Consider the following 15,975-nt stretch of genomic DNA (forward strand, 5'->3'; position numbering starts at 1 on the left):
TGGTGGGTAGGGGAGCACCCTTCATAGAAGCAGGGGGAGGGAGGATGGGATAGGGGGTTTCTGGAGGGGAAACCAGAAAAGGGGATAGCATTTGAAATGTATATAAAGAGAATATCCAATAAAAGAAAAGAAAAAAATTAAAAGAAAAATAAAAACCTTTTCTCTAGCAGCTCTAATTTTAATCTCTATCACTAGAATTGAATGGTAAATTATTTTGACCTAGTAAAGAGCTCCTCAGTTTAAAGAAAGCGTTGTCATTTGTCTTTATAGTTTTTACCTTCTAAAATATTCTTTTTTCCTTTATTGGATAATTTCTTTATTTACATTTCAAAAGATGTCCCCTTTCCAGGTATCCCCTCTTCAAACCCCCATCCCATCCCCCTGCCCCTGCTTCTCTGAGGGTGCTTCCCCACACACTTCCTCCCTCCTCCCCGCCCTGGCGTTCTCCAACACTGGGGCATCAAGTCTTCCCTGGACCGAGGGCCTCTCCCCCCTCGATGCATGGCAATGCCATCCTCTGCTACATATGCAGCTGGAGCCATGGGTTGCCCCATATGGATTCTTTGATTGGTGGTTTAGTCCCTGGGAGCTCTAGGAGTCTGGTTGGTTGGTATTGTTCTTATGGGGTTGCAAACCCCTTCAGCTTCTTCAGTCCTTTTTCTAAATCCTCCACTGGGGACCCCGTACTCAGTTCAATGGTTTGCTTCGAGCACCTGCCTCTGTATTTGTCAAGTTCTGGCAGAGCCTTTCAGGTCACAGCTATATCAGGCTCCTGTCAGCATGTACTTCTTGGCATCTGCAAAAGTGTCCAGGTTTGGTGACTTTTGACCTTTTTCATTCCCTGTTCTCCCTCCAAACACTCCCATGTACAGCCTCCTTAACTCTCTTTCAAAGTTGTGGCCTCTTTTCCATCAGTTGTTATTGAATGCCTATATGTATTTGAATAAACATATATTCCTAAATAAAACCTATTGAATCCAAACAAAGATAAATAAAAATAAAAAACAATAAATGGCATTTGCTTAACAGTATTGTCCCTACCCCTTTTTCTTTGCTCCTAGATTAAGAAGAAACAGCAAGATGTGCTTTGTTTCTTAGAAGCCAACAAAATAGGATTTGAAGAAAAAGATATTGCAGCTAATGAAGAGAATCGAAAGTGGATGAGAGAAAATGTACCTGAAGACAGTCGACCACCCACAGGGTACCCATTGCCACCTCAGATTTTCAATGAAAGCCAGTACCGTGGGGTAAGGAAGCAATTTAATTTCTTGTTTATTAAAATAGATTGTTTTAAATGAACTTACACCTTTCATTTTAACCTTCAAGCCTATGTGTAGTCATTTCTTCTGTACAGTTATTTGCCCTCTGTATGGACCCTAAGTAGCTACATAGTATTTTGCTTTCTAGGATCAAAATTTAAATGAACAAACAGAACATGTGAATGTATAAGGGCAGACATTGGATGTACTGTTGGCTTTATATTTCTTCATTTTGGTTCCAACCACATCAACACAGATAAACATGCCTGATTGTTTGCTGTCATTTCGATCCTCTCACAGCCCTTTTCCAGATGTAGTTGTGACACCAGAAGTTCCTCTGCTGTGGAACTTCCTCTTTGATGAGCAGTCCTGTTCTTCCCTCTGAGTTTTCCTTTCTCAATCTAGCTATTATTTTGGAGACAGCTGGGGCTGGCCTCATACTCCAGTGTTGCTGAGATGAACCTGTACTCCTGATCCTCCTCCCTTAATCTCTGATTGCTGGGATTACAGAGGCTTTCTACTACACCAGGCTTAGAACAAATGTTTTCAGAGGCACCTCTATATCACTGATTTATATAAGACTAAAGAGGATATCTTTTCTTAGAGAACATCTTATTGCTTATTATTGCTACCTTGGTGAAAGGTATGACCAAAATGGGAAAATTCATTGATGTAATTTCCCATCAGTGAATTTTCAGTTTTGTGTCAGATTTTATGAGTTATTGAGTATAGGACCAATGTGTAAATTTTATCTTAAAATAGGTGAAGGCTCTTAGGCTATTCTTTTTAATTTTTTGCAAATCATTGAATCTTAGCAACTAGAAGGAACTGTAAAGTGCTCACTAGTCCATGGCATGCACAACTGCACACACACACACACACACACACACACACACACACACACACACACACACACACACACACAATTTAAAACAGAGGCCATGAATTCAAGAGGATGCACAGAAAGGGGGAAAACAATGTAATTATATTTTAAACAAAAATAAAACACTTTAAAAATGCTCAGTAAAATAATATAATATGTGATTTTGACTGTTCATTTTAAAGCTGTTACTTTGCATAGAAGTCAGAACATAATTGCATTTCGCTATGTGATGTTTTGATCCAAGTTATAGTCATGCCACAAAAAAGATGAGCGCCTATCTCTTGTACCTCCCCAACTATCCCTCCTTTCTCTGTTTTGCGTTGTTTTTATTTGGTTTTGTTTTTGGTGTTTGGCACTTTCCTAATCCTCATAGTTTTCGGAAAATATATAACACATTTTTGCTGTCTCCATTTTCAAATCTTTTTTTTATAAATAAGCACAATATGGTTCATAAGAGCGCATTAGGAATCAATTATCTATGTGGTTTACCTGCTCCTTGGAAGCTATACTTCAGGGAAATGGACTACTTTATAGGAAAAAAAAAAGGCAGGTAATCTCTAAATTGCAAATATAGAAATTAAACATTAGGAGGTGAGATTCAGTAAACCAAACACATATATTAGTGGAAAAGGAAGACATTTCTATTTGGTGCTGCTTTGTGTCTAACAGACTTAGGAGTTTAAAGACAACGAGAGTTAAGATTTTGATTGTATAAACTCTCAGAGAGAAAAAACTTGAGGCAGTTATTTACAGGAAACTTACATATCAGTGGTATGTACTTTGTAAAGCACAGTAACTTTCATGCCAATCCAGAGTACCACATGGTTTTGCTAGCAGCACTTTACCATTGCTAATCTCTAGATTTCTTTACTATCTCCTGCTTGACAATTTTTTACTCTGAATATTAACTAATTAGCTTTCCACATTAATTTGCTTTTACTTATCTGAGGATTACCTAACTTTGGTACTACTGATACCTCAGAAGGGCAAATTTCTGTTTGTAGAGCTCCCTTGTGCATTGCTGGATCTTTCACAAGATCCTTGGCTTCTATCTATGTAGTGGTAAAGCATTCTCTGTTTTGACCAATGACAAATGCTTCCTCTCTGTGGAAATTATGTCCTACTGAATGCCACTGGACTGTGGCACAGGATCTTACTATGACTAGATGGAAAAGAGAGTGCTATTCTATCTACATATCTAAAAGTCTGCTATGGAAGATATAAAAGTATAAGAAGTATCCTTGTTGTGAAAGAATTATACATTCTTGGCTAATGACATTGGAATTCCAGCGATGTGCATTAATTTTCTTTACTTTTGTCTCCTTTAAGAGAATTTGTCCAGAATACAAACTACCTTGCTTACTAATTATATATTTAACATCAACAACATTGCTTATGCCAGGCATGGGGATATATGCCTAGAGTCCCAAGTCATTTGGGAGGTAAAAGTATGGAAGATCAGACTTTGAACCCACCCTAGACTACATATTGAGATCATTTCTCGAACTAAAACAACAACAACAACAACAACAACAACAATAACAACAACTAGCATTTAGTCTGTATAATCACCTACTTAACAAGTATTTGTAGAATAATTGAATTGAACTGGTTTAATTAAGGAAGACTTTTTTTCTCTTTAGATTCACATATTTTTTTCTGTGTCTGGAACCAAGACAATTAGATCCATCACATGGTATTTTATTACCAGATTTTTATACAAATGAAAAATTGCTTTTTTCTACACAAACCTAAAGAGTTATCGAACTTGTTTTTATTAATTTTTTTGATAATAAAACTACTTTCCTGTATGGCTTGTGTGGGTTTTTTTCTTCAGAGACAGGGTCTCCAAGATCTGACTTTGTAGTTCAGAGTGACCTAGAAGGGGCCTTATGTTCCAGGCTGACCTAGGTTGATTATGCTTCAAGTGCTAGGATCATAGGCATGTGCTACAATGCCTGGTACACTGGATTCTTTTGAATTATATACTTTTCTTCCTCACCACTTGTTAAGTGTACATGGTGTATATCTGTCTTTAAACCTCTCAGCATAGAATTGCTATCAGAATCCAGCTAGTTTTACTTTTGCCTAAGGAACTCAAGCAGTTTATCTGGCAGGTAAGAGACATATGTTGATACCAAGGTTTTATAAGCTATATGTGTACAAATTTCATATGTGAGTAAGATCACAAATAAGTATATATCAACAGAAAATGAAAAATAACAAGAATCTAGATGGAACTAGTAATTCTATTGAAAATAATTTTTTCATACAAGATATTTTGATCACAATTTCCTTTTCTTTGACTCCTCACAGATCATCCCCTTCCCCACCTATCAGGCTCCTCACCTTCTCTTTGACTCTTTAGAAAACAAACCAGCAAATAAATGAATAGACCAAGAACACTAGAAACACACACCAGGAAAACACAAAACCAGAAACCACAATATACAAGCCAAATACCAGTGAGATAAAAGAAAAACAAATGTCCAAAAAGGCTGGGCTTGGTAGTACAAAACTTTAATCCCAGCATTTGGGAGGCAGAAGCAGGTGGATATTTTATGAGTTTGAGGCCAGCCTGACTGGTCTACAAAGCAAGTCCAGGAGAGCCAGAGCTCTGTTACACAGAGAAACCCTGTCTCAAAAAATGTCCAAAGTATGATACACAAATATTTCTATAAATACCACCAAGTTCATTTTTTGTTGAGCATCTACTGCTGGGACAGCTGCCTATAAATGGGTTTATATACAGTGCAACTGGGTACTGGAAGAACTAGGTTTTTCTTGTAAGCCTTTGTAAGTTCGTGATATCTTCTGGGTTGAGGATGGGCATGTGTTCACTTCTCTCCATGCTGGGACCTAATCTAAGCTTAGACCTGTTCAGAGCTCTGTGTATGCTTTGTCTCAATGGCTGTGAGTTAATGCCTGCATAGGTCATGCCTGTGTTTAGAAAGCCTTGTTTCCTTGGTGCCTTCATCCTCACTGACACAGCGTTCCCTCAGCCCTAAGGAGAAGGATTTGATGGAGATCTTCCATTTAGGACTGAGTGTTGCAATCTCTCACTCTCTAGTTTGTGGGTCTTTTAATATTTTGGACGGACATTTTTTTATCTTAGCAAATCTTGCAAAGAAAATACATCCTGTTTTCTTTTATTTTGTGGCTCCTGGATTTTTAATTGTTTGTTTGTGTGTGTGTGTGTACTGTGTGTGTGTGCATGTGCTTGAAACATCATAAAACCAGACAACAGACCACAAGACAGGGAAAAAATTTTAAAGAAATATGGAGGACAGAAACAACAAAAAAGGTAATAAAATCATTAGGAGGAGATATAGGGGCAACAATTGGAAAAGAGGAGGGAAGCAAAGCATCAAAATCCCACATATAGGCAGTGGTAGCTCATTCTCACAGACACGCAGAACCTGAGTTCCATCTTCAGCTCCCCAGTAGAAAGAAGCTGGAGAAGGCAGTGCATGTCTGTAACGGTCCAGCTCCAGTGGGAGACCCTGTTCCAAAATATAAGGTAGAGGACATCTGATAATGACCACTGACTTCTACAAACATATGTACATGTGTATGCACACACACAGAAAACCTCATCTACAACACATACAAATTCCACAATGAAATCTATTACTTCATATAATCATTAAAATGCTAAATTTATATGTAAATTCAGTAATTCAAAAGTAGAGAACACAAGGCATTTGCATTTCTGAGGGCTAATTTTGCTTAATGTATTCTCTGGGTTAATCCATGTCACAGATAACAGTTTTATTTTATTTTAAAGGCTGACTAGTGTTTTACTGTGTACACATCTGAATTTTCTTCCTTCCTCTGTTGCAGGACACAGGCTGTTTTCATATATTGTTGCCTGCCGTGACTTGTGCTGCAGTAATATCTGATTGTAGAAATTTCTTTCTTTTCATTCTTTGTTTCTTTGCTTTTTTTTTTTTTTTTTGACTTGGGGTTCCTAATAGACAAGTCTGGCCCCAAACTCAAGCAATTCTCTTGTATTTGCCATGAATGCTGGGACTACAGGTGTAAGACCTATACCCATAATAACCTCACTTCCTTTCGACCTTTAAAGTGCCACAAAGACGAATTGCTGCTCTTGGACTACGCTACTGCTAGCTGTTGCCTGCTGCTGCTTTTTCTTCTTCCTCTTCTTCCTCTCCTCCTTCTTCTTCCTCCTCTTCCTCTTCTTCTGAAGACAGGGTCTCTCTATTTAGTCCTGGCTATCTCAGAGCTTGCTATATATGCCAGGCTGGCTTAAGGTAGTTCTTTTTAATGGTTTGGGGAACCTCTATATATCATTTTCCATGATGGTCGCACTAATTTACATTCGTATGCAATAGTGCAGAAGGTTTTACTTCCTCTAAGTCTTTCCCAATACTCATTACATTTTTCTCCTTTTGAAAATACTCATTCTTGCATAGTTATAGGTGATATCTCCCCGTGGTTTTAATTTAGAACTCCTCAATAATTCATTATGATGGACATTTTTCATAAATCTGTTGGCCTTCGTAGATATTCATTTGAGGCATGTCTTATTTGGATAGGTTAGTCCATTTTTAGTTGGGTTAACTTGAATTTATATATTTTAGTTTTTGTCATTTTTCTTTAAAATATAATTCCATTTTGTAAGTTTAATGTTTAAAATTTTAGTGTATGGTAGTGACTTTTTTGGCATGTGGTTTTCTCTGAATTTTAACACATGCATTGGTTTTTGGAACTTGTGCTACAATAAAAATGCAGAATCATTTTCAAACTCTGATGATATTCCTTTATAGTTATATGTTATGCCTACTCCTAATCCCTGGTTGACACTAATCTATCATCATCACTATCATTTTTCTTTTTTGATAGATCATAGTAAATGTGTTCATATGGTTATGCAGTCTTTTGATGATATTCCTTCAATGAATTGAATGTGTTTCAGAGATCTAGTTGTTTTTCGATCTATTGCTACGTATAGTTGAGTGATGGTATATCATACATTGGTAGATATTTTCATTTTTTCTATATCTGAACCATTGTAATTATAAGTGCTCTTTGCATTTGTTTTCTGATTTTTGTATAACACTAATTCTCATTTCTCACTGGTAAATCCCAGGGATGTGTTTACTGCTTAACACAGTGATTGTATTTTTAATTTGTGAGGAATTTGGAATGTTTCTGAATTGATTGTCATTTACACAAGTTCCATTTATCCCTTTCCTTTAAACCATGATGGTCCCAAGTTTTTGTCTATTGGCCTTTTCTGTAGTGCTGCACATATTATTTTAGTATTTATGCATGATAGACAAGGCTGCAGGCCCAGACAACGCCCTCAGACCTGTTGTCAGCCCTTTTAAACCAGTCCCCAAATAACTTGGTGTCTTGGTAACTTCTGGTCACTATAATGTTTTTTATGTATTAGTCAAAATTATGATATTCTTTGAGTTACCTGCTTATTTTTCCACCACTTTATTATCTTCTGTGTCTTTTCTGGTTGTCTCCTTTTAATTTTGTTTTATTTCTATTATCATTATTTTCATATATTTTAGAAATGAATTCTTTGCTACTTGCACGTTTTGCAATTCTTCCATGCTGTAACTCATCTTTCTATTCTCTTGACATTGTCCTTCATAAAGCAAGATGTTTTAAGTTTAGACTATGAGGATTATGAGGGAATGAATATTGTTTTTATTTCATTTTATTTTTGTTCATTCTTAGTGTTTCATTTATTTATTTCCAAATATTGGCCCCTTTAGGTCCCCACTCCAGGTTCTTCCCCAATTCCTCCTTTGTTTCTGAGATGGTGACTATGTTTTTAAGACTAAGACTCTCCATGGCTGGAAAAAGAACTGAAACACCAAACAATAATATAACAATAACAACAAACAACAACAACAAAAATCCAACATGTTTGTATATGGCTGATAATACAGAACTTTGTATCCTCTTTCCTCTTCTTTACAAATGCATATTACAGATATGTAGCACCATGCCAGGCTCTATATGTTCTGGTATTTCTTAAGGTAGGATCTTAACTGATAGGGTCACCTGTGCCTTTTATGTTCAGATCCTCTAAGGGCTGCAAAGAAGAAAATGTGCTTGAACCTTGTGCTAGCAATCTGTTGTTGAGACTTTCTCTAGAGAATTAGGCTAGGTTTGAGAATCTTGACTTTAACAAATTAACCAAAATGTCAGGCTCCCTGTGTATATCTAGAAATCATACTGATCAAGACCATATACAGAAAATAGACGTTTAACTATGTTTGCTGTTGATTATAAGTTTCAATTGTAGACAAATCAAATTGTTACTTTTGGTGAAAGCTTAGTGGCTTAGGAGGACAGCAATGTAAAGTTGAAACAAATTGAGACATGTCAGGATTCTCTTGTATTCTCAGGGTTGAAACGTTCTTTGTTCATATTTCAAGAACACTTTACTCTCTTTGCAAACACAGTACAGCTCCACTGTTCTGGCCTTAAGTAGTTAATATTAGTTTTATTTCAGGCTGAAGAAATCACTACTAAATTCAGTAAGGGAAGAGAAATATGGAGAATAGGAATGAGCCTCCCACTGGAAAGAAGCATTCTACTGCTGAGAAATGCTTGCTTTAAGTGGTGGAGGAAAATGCAAGCAGATGTAACTCCTGTGTGATGTGCAATAAACAATTTGGCGTTTTCTGACCCAAAGACAAACTTACTTTCTATTATACATTAAGTAGTATCCAAATGCCATTTCTCCCTTCCCCCATCCTTTCCTCTTTGAATTTATTTTGTTGTTGATTTTTCCCCCAAAATGTGTGATTACAGATTTCCCTCCCCAAACTCCTTCCATGCCTTCTCCATTTCCCCACCCATCCAAATCTATACCTTTTCTTGCTCTCTATTTTTAGAAAACATATGAGTAACTTTAAAAAGACAGTAAAGTAAAATACAATATGGTAAAACAAACCATCAAAAGACAAAACAAAATACAAGAAAGCACAAACTCAACATCTAGCTCAAATACACATACACCTTAGGAATCTCATAAAACACAAAACTAAAAGCTATTACAAACACATTTTACTGGTATTTTGAAGGTTTAATTAATTTATTATTTATTTATTTTTAGTCTTATAATGCTTTTTTAAAAATCTCACTCTCTTTATTTTAAATTAATATGAATACAAACCAACATTGAGGTTTTGCATGCTGGCCATGCAAACATTTTCCAATGGCACACCAGCCTTTTCGGCTTCTCACTTGGGGAGCTGTGTAACAGGCTTTTTATGTTTTTGAGATAGTGTTTCCCTGTGGAGTGGAGGCTGGCCTAGAATTAGTGATCCTTCTGCCTCAGCCTCCAAAGTTGACATTATACATGTGTCGTCTCAGAAGCCTGTCTGTCTGTCTGTTTATTACTCCTTCCAGAATTTTAGCATCATGGAGCTTAGACACAAAGGAGACACCCAATCCTGTCAGCCAGTCATTATGAGTACATCTATTGGGTTCCAGACTGCTAATTTTCTTGTCTTCTTTCCACAAAAAGGATTATGATGCACCCCTTCTTTTAAACCCGAGAAAATAATGGCTGATTTATGCCTTTTTAGGCGACAGCAGCCACCTGGTTCAAAGTATGATTCCCTCTGTATCTTCACTGCTGACCATCTCTTGCTGCTGGACGTTTTTAATCAATAAATATCATTCATGTTGAACATTCAGGTTATGTCTAGAGCAGTTTTGTAATAATACACTTAACCCTAATAGGCCAGACAAATCTGCATAATATGTAGTGAAGTACACTTAAGAAGTGAACTTCTCTATCAAATTTCTTGAGGCAGCAGATGTATTATTGTGGCCATTCTCAGAGAGGATGTAGTTTTTCCAGCTTTGACACCAGATGTCATACCCAGTTCTCAGGGCCATCAAACCTTTATAGTTCATGAGTCATGTCATACTTGGCAACTATTAACTTTCTGTGAGAGTAAATGATAGAGTTAGCTATTCAAGGATGATAAGAACCTTTGAGTTACAAAACTGGTCACTAAATTGCTAGTTAGCTTTGGTATTTTATTCCTTGCCAAGAAAAATTAATATTTCAAGTGACAGTGTTCCCAAGGGAGCCCAAAAAAAGAAGGAAAGCAAAAACGAAATTACTTGTCCAGTGAGATGCCTCAAAGCTATGGACTTTCAGTAGATCTTTGCCTTTTCCATTTGTTCTTTTTCATACTAGATCACTTAGTCAAATAGGTTTCCCCACTAGCATTAATCTATGTTCCATTCTTAAGTGTAGATTTTATGTCCAGCAATTTATTTAAGTTCTAGTTCCTTCTTCAATCTTCAGAACCTATAATACCATCTACGTTTTCACCAGACAGGCCTTGCAAATATGTTTGTTTCACTCTAAGTTCTGCTTCCTTGCCAAACATTCCTTTCCCATGGATAAACATTATATTTTAGGATTCATGAAAACTGAATTAGGCCAGAAGAACATTTTTTTCTTCTTCCTGTTGTTGTTTAAATAATTGGTAAGACCCAAGTTAAGCCAGAGAGTTTAATGCAGATCAGAGAGGACAGTCTGTTTCTTGTTGCTAATGACTTTGTCCTCCTCAATTAAAATTAAGTTTCATTCATTCATTCACCAAATATTTATCTGTTGTCAAGCACTGAAATCAATGGTAGAGCAAGCATAACATATGAAATAATCCTTACATTCTGTTTATAACCTAATGAGTGTATATGTGTAGAAGACAATTATGTATATAAGTAGTTATCATTGAAGACATACTATGGTCCATTTTGTAAGACTGTGATGTCATGAATAAAGTACATAGGAATTGAGGGCAATAATCATTCTTATTGAAGAGATTGGAGAAGTTTTGAGTAGAAGGGTGTTATTTGATCTGTTGGAAATTTCAAAATATTGAAATGATACTAAGTCATTTTTGATAGGACAGCCACGAAAAGCACTACATAAGCGCATATATGCTGATCTCATGTTGAGGGACCAGAATATGGTGGTGTGACTTTAGAATTGAGGATATTAAACAAAGGGTTCTGTATTAGGTTTAAGATTAGCTAGGTGCTTTGGGGCCAGGTTATGACTACTGTATCAAGTAGCTTCACCTTTTTCCATTAGGCACCCAAAAGTCACCATGGAAAATCTGGGAGAGCAATGGTGTGATTTTTGTTTCTTTGTTTATTTGTTTGATCACTGTCAAACTGTGTGTAGCCCTAGCTGGTCTGGAACTCACTATGTAGATCAGTGCCTCAAATTCTTATCAATCCTCCTCTGCCTCCCCAAGGATTAAAGGTGCACCTAGCCACTGTGGCTCATAGGACAATTATTTTTAGTAGTTTAAGATGTAGACATTTGGTTTTAATCCTGTTTCCATTCCTTCCTTCTTGCTCACTTTCCACTACATAAGTCAGGCTCCTTTTAGTCTGCTGAACCAGTCAGGCAACAAACTATCTATAGTAGGACCATTTCTGGGGTGTCCTGCAAAAATTCTCTGTAAAATTTGTTAATTAACATATGGTCGAGCATTAGAAGAAGGACATGCTATAGTAAGACTTCTACTTTCGAATGCTTTAGAGTCCACAAAAACAATCAAGATGACCTTATGTGAAATAGTTTTAAGAAAGCGAATGATGGAGTTAGAAGTCAAAGGAGCAAGTCACATTATAGGCATTGACAATTAATAAGGTACTTGGATAAAAGCATGATTCAGATTATTATCCATAATCTCAAACCTTTGAGAAATATTAAATATTTCAAGAGAGTCAATTAAATTAATTCAATATTAAACTTTATGGATAAAATATGAAAGTCATATATAATCTAAATATACATTTTGTGCATATGCCTATTGTCTATAATGTTAGAAACAAATATCCCAACAATAGAGCCTACCAAAAATATTACTCCATTCAGTAAGCTCATGTTGACATTTGAAAATCTTAACATGGTTTTTATAATAGTCACTTCCCAGGTTTGTCAACTCTGGCCTGGGAACATTAACTGAGTAATTTGAACAAATGATTTATATTTTGTCAAGTCTGGTAGTCTTGATGAAAATTGCCTCATCCCAGTCCATCTGTGCTGCCTGTACAAACTTAGCCAGTTCGTATGGTATCCACCTGTCCAGTAGGCAAAAGAGAGCAAGGGGAAATCAAAAATCAATACATTTTATTATAGTCTCTGTAATAATGCATTGTTGTTAGTTATTTTTAGTGTTGCAAACTGTGAAGCTTCCCCTTTCTAAACTATATAAGAAAAATCCGTCTTTAATTAGGATATCATAGTTATTGATAAAAGAGAACCGCGTAGCTTGTGAATACCAAAATGACCAAGATTTATGGTTTTATATTTACTGAATTAATTCTCTATTTATACGTAGAACCCATGCATGGGGCAAAAAAGAAGCCTAGAAGGAATAGTAGCCAATAGGAATGACCTTCTCTTGTTCCTTAATGTTCAAATCACTAATAGAGCATACCCTTTAAGATTATTGAAAACTAATGTACTAGAAAGATTACTACCTAAAAGATCTGCCCTGCAAATATTTCCATAAAGTACATTCTTGTGGAGGACAAATATGTTCTATTAACCCCTTGTGTGCCCAGCATACTTAAAAGGATAGTACTCATTTCTTCTATCAAAATTCAAATATTTCTCTTTTCAAATTCTTACTCTTAGTAGGAAAGTGATGCTTTTAAGATAAAATGATAAGTAGTTTCTTTTGACAAAATATAAATCCAGTACATTTTCTTTAGGAGAAAATGGTTGGCTAGAAAAGCCACTTTGATAACCTTTAAAGGTTATGGTTAGAAAGATGTTTTCAACAATCTTGTTTGAATCATTGTCGTCAGAAAGTGGTCATGAGACGCTGCTTTAGCTATGGTATGTGAAATAATCCTATTTTCATTGAAAATAACCTATCCAAGAGATTAATAACCAAGATTAAGTCACCTAACTCTGTACTTAGTTTCAGCCAAAAACAGGAGAGGAGGAAAATCAGAAAGAGTTGGTGCCTGTAACAGGGTCACTCCCTGAGCTGCACATTCTGCATACACCCTCTCTCATCCTTTTATCCTTCCATGCTCTTCATGAGCTAAGTATCTGCAATGGAATTCTACAGCAGAAACAAAGACTTAATTTACTTTGTCCAAGAATACATGATTGAGTGGCACAGCTGAGATCTGAATCCTGAATTAATTAACTCAAAACCTGTGCAGGGACAGGGTGAAGTTCTTATGATATCCTTTTAAAAATTAAGTCTTTTATTATCATTGCATTTATGTGCATAATGTGCATGTATTTGGGCATGCATGTGTATATATGGAGGCCAGAGGACAACTTTTGCTACTTAAATGAATATATTTTATGGATCTTGTTTACTTTCTTTTAAATTTTTTTTGTTATCCAGTGTATGTGCACGACATCTGTGTGTGTGCGTGTGCGCGCGCGCGTGTGTGTGTGTGTGTGTGTGTGTGTGTGTGTGTGTGTGTGTGTGGTGGGGAGCATTAGTGCCACGATGCACGTGTGTAGTCAAGAGTTCCAAGATTTGAACTTGGGTCATCAGGCTTGCATCCTGGACAGCAGGCACCTTTGCCTTCTGAGCATCTCACTGGTCCTACATTATATTTTATTTCTAAAATTAAATATGAACTTGCTCTGTAAATCAGGTTGGCTTCGAATTCAGACACATCCACCTGCCTCTGTCCTTTTCCCCAACTATGCATTCTTACAGCTAGTTTCCAAGAACATAGATTTCCCTTTTGTTTTAGATGCCTATGTTAGTAATTTCTTTCATTAGGAAAAATGGAGTGAGGCTTTGGGGAGAGTGCTGGTCACTGGAAATAGACATGCACTTTTGCGAAGAAATACTTAACACAAGCTTATGCACATTATTATGTAAATGCTTCTTCCCCAGCTTTATATGCTAATTGCTCTTTTATAGTTTTGGTTTGGCTTGGTTTTCTGCCAAGTTTTTTACAAGCATTTTATACTTATTTTGATAATTTTATACATGTATGTCATGGATTCTGATCATATTTACCCCATTACCTTGTTTGCCTCTCCCTGAACTTCTTCTTTCCATATAGTCCCATGTTTAGTTCCATGCCTTTGTGAATGACCTGCTGAATTTAAAAAGGGTTGCTGATATGATAGGGAGCCATTTACCAGAGCCCCATTGAAGAGAATTTACCTTCTATCCCCTAGCAACTATTAATTGTAATCACTAACTGTTAACTGCAGCCTTTACCTGTTAACTGCCAATAGCGTCTTGAGAATAGGCGGGGCCTCAGAAGCCCCTCCTTTATTACCACAGTAAAATTTCCTCAGGGTCCCATCTTCTGTAGGTAACCTAACTGTGAGTTCATGAATGGAGTGTAAAGGTTATGCTGTGCCCAAAGACAGCATCCAGTAAAATTCCCATCCTCTGGCTCCTTTTGTCCAATCCCTTTTCCAAGGTGATCTTTCAGACTTGGAGAGGGTGGTACAGATGTCCCATTCATGACTGAGCATTCAACTTTCACTTTTCCTAGTATTTTGATTAGGGATCAACTGCTGTTCACAGCAAAAAGTAATGTCTCTGACAAAGATTTTGGGCAGCACTATCTGTCATAAATACAGTAATTTAGAAGGCAGTGTGATGAATGCAGCATGACCATTTAAGAAAATAATAGTGGATTCCTTCAAGTACCTGTGCCCTTTCTGCCCATGGGCTTTTTACCAGGCATATAGAACCTGATATGAATTTCGTCTTGTGGAGCAGGCTTCAAGTCCAATCAGAAAACAGTTGCTAACCCCTATAAAAGTCACACCATCACTTTCCCAGGGGCCCATCTTGCTTGTGAGTTGGTTGTGTGGTATACCGAATCCACAGCCGAGTAAAAATGGGATGCTGATCCTCTCTCTCCCAGCAGCCTATATAACACTTTCTGGAAAAATGAAAGCCTCTGCCAATTATTTTTAAGCCTTTTTAAAAGTGCTGGAATAAGTACTATATTTTTGAATAATCTTAGTCTTTAGGCTTTAGCCAAAATACTTTTGCTACAAATCCACGAATATCATACAGATTTTTTAAATATAAGTTTTGTTTATTTGTTTATTCAGGAAGCAGAAGCCCAGAGCAAAGCAGCAAGCATACATTCTATTCTTCCTTAACATCTTGAAAATAATAAATCTCCATTACTTTTAAAAAATACCTACTTCGAAAAAATAAACACATGTTGACATAATAATTAGTTGATGTTCTTGCATGCAAACAAGCATAATGAAAATGTGAACATGGTGGTAAAAATGAGAGATGAAGTTAAAACTTTAGTAAATAAAATAAGAAATAGCATTGTTATCTGCCAAAGACATTCCATATTCTATGAGGATTTTCCAAAAACCTATGTGCTCTTCTTTTTATATTACTGTACAACAAGGATATCTTCATTTAATTTTGAAGGAATTAAAGGAGAGAGAGAGAGGTGGGGATGGAGGAGAGAAGGAGAGGGAAGGAGGAGAAGAAAGGGCCCTGAACTCTTGTTCCAAAAATGCCTCATTATCTTTATCCAAACATAAATATTTTGATGTAACGTACTGTTGTTGAAATGTATTTTAAGGTTATGTTCATGATAGCTATTAGCCATTGTAATTCCTATTGGTGACTGTGACATTCTCCTTTATAGGAGAAACGTGTGTACCCTGAACCACATAGTTTCCAAAACTAAAATGTAACCTTTCGTTCCGCCTCCAGTTGATCAAAATAGTTGACTTCCTGCAAGACAAGAATTGACTGCATTCAACTGACAAATTTTCTTGCTTATACATGCAGTTATAATCATGTTTCTAAGTTGCTTGCCTCA

General features: G+C 36.4%; 1 protein-coding gene across 1 annotated transcript in view; it reads left to right on the forward strand.

The window, feature by feature from the left end:
* The window catches only part of Sh3bgrl (SH3 domain binding glutamate rich protein like), a 92,990-nt gene extending 77,704 nt beyond the window's left edge, over positions 1–15,286 (forward strand). Inside the window, exons 2-3 of the mRNA XM_032889400.1 lie at positions 1,062–1,247; positions 15,236–15,286. Coding sequence (XP_032745291.1) covers positions 1,062–1,247; positions 15,236–15,286 — 237 coding nt within the window. The remainder of the gene's footprint in view (positions 1–1,061; positions 1,248–15,235) is intronic.
* Positions 15,287–15,975: the final 689 nt, after the last annotated feature.

This window comes from Rattus rattus, chromosome X, assembly GCF_011064425.1.
Source record: "Rattus rattus isolate New Zealand chromosome X, Rrattus_CSIRO_v1, whole genome shotgun sequence".
NCBI lineage: Eukaryota > Metazoa > Chordata > Mammalia > Rodentia > Muridae > Rattus > Rattus rattus.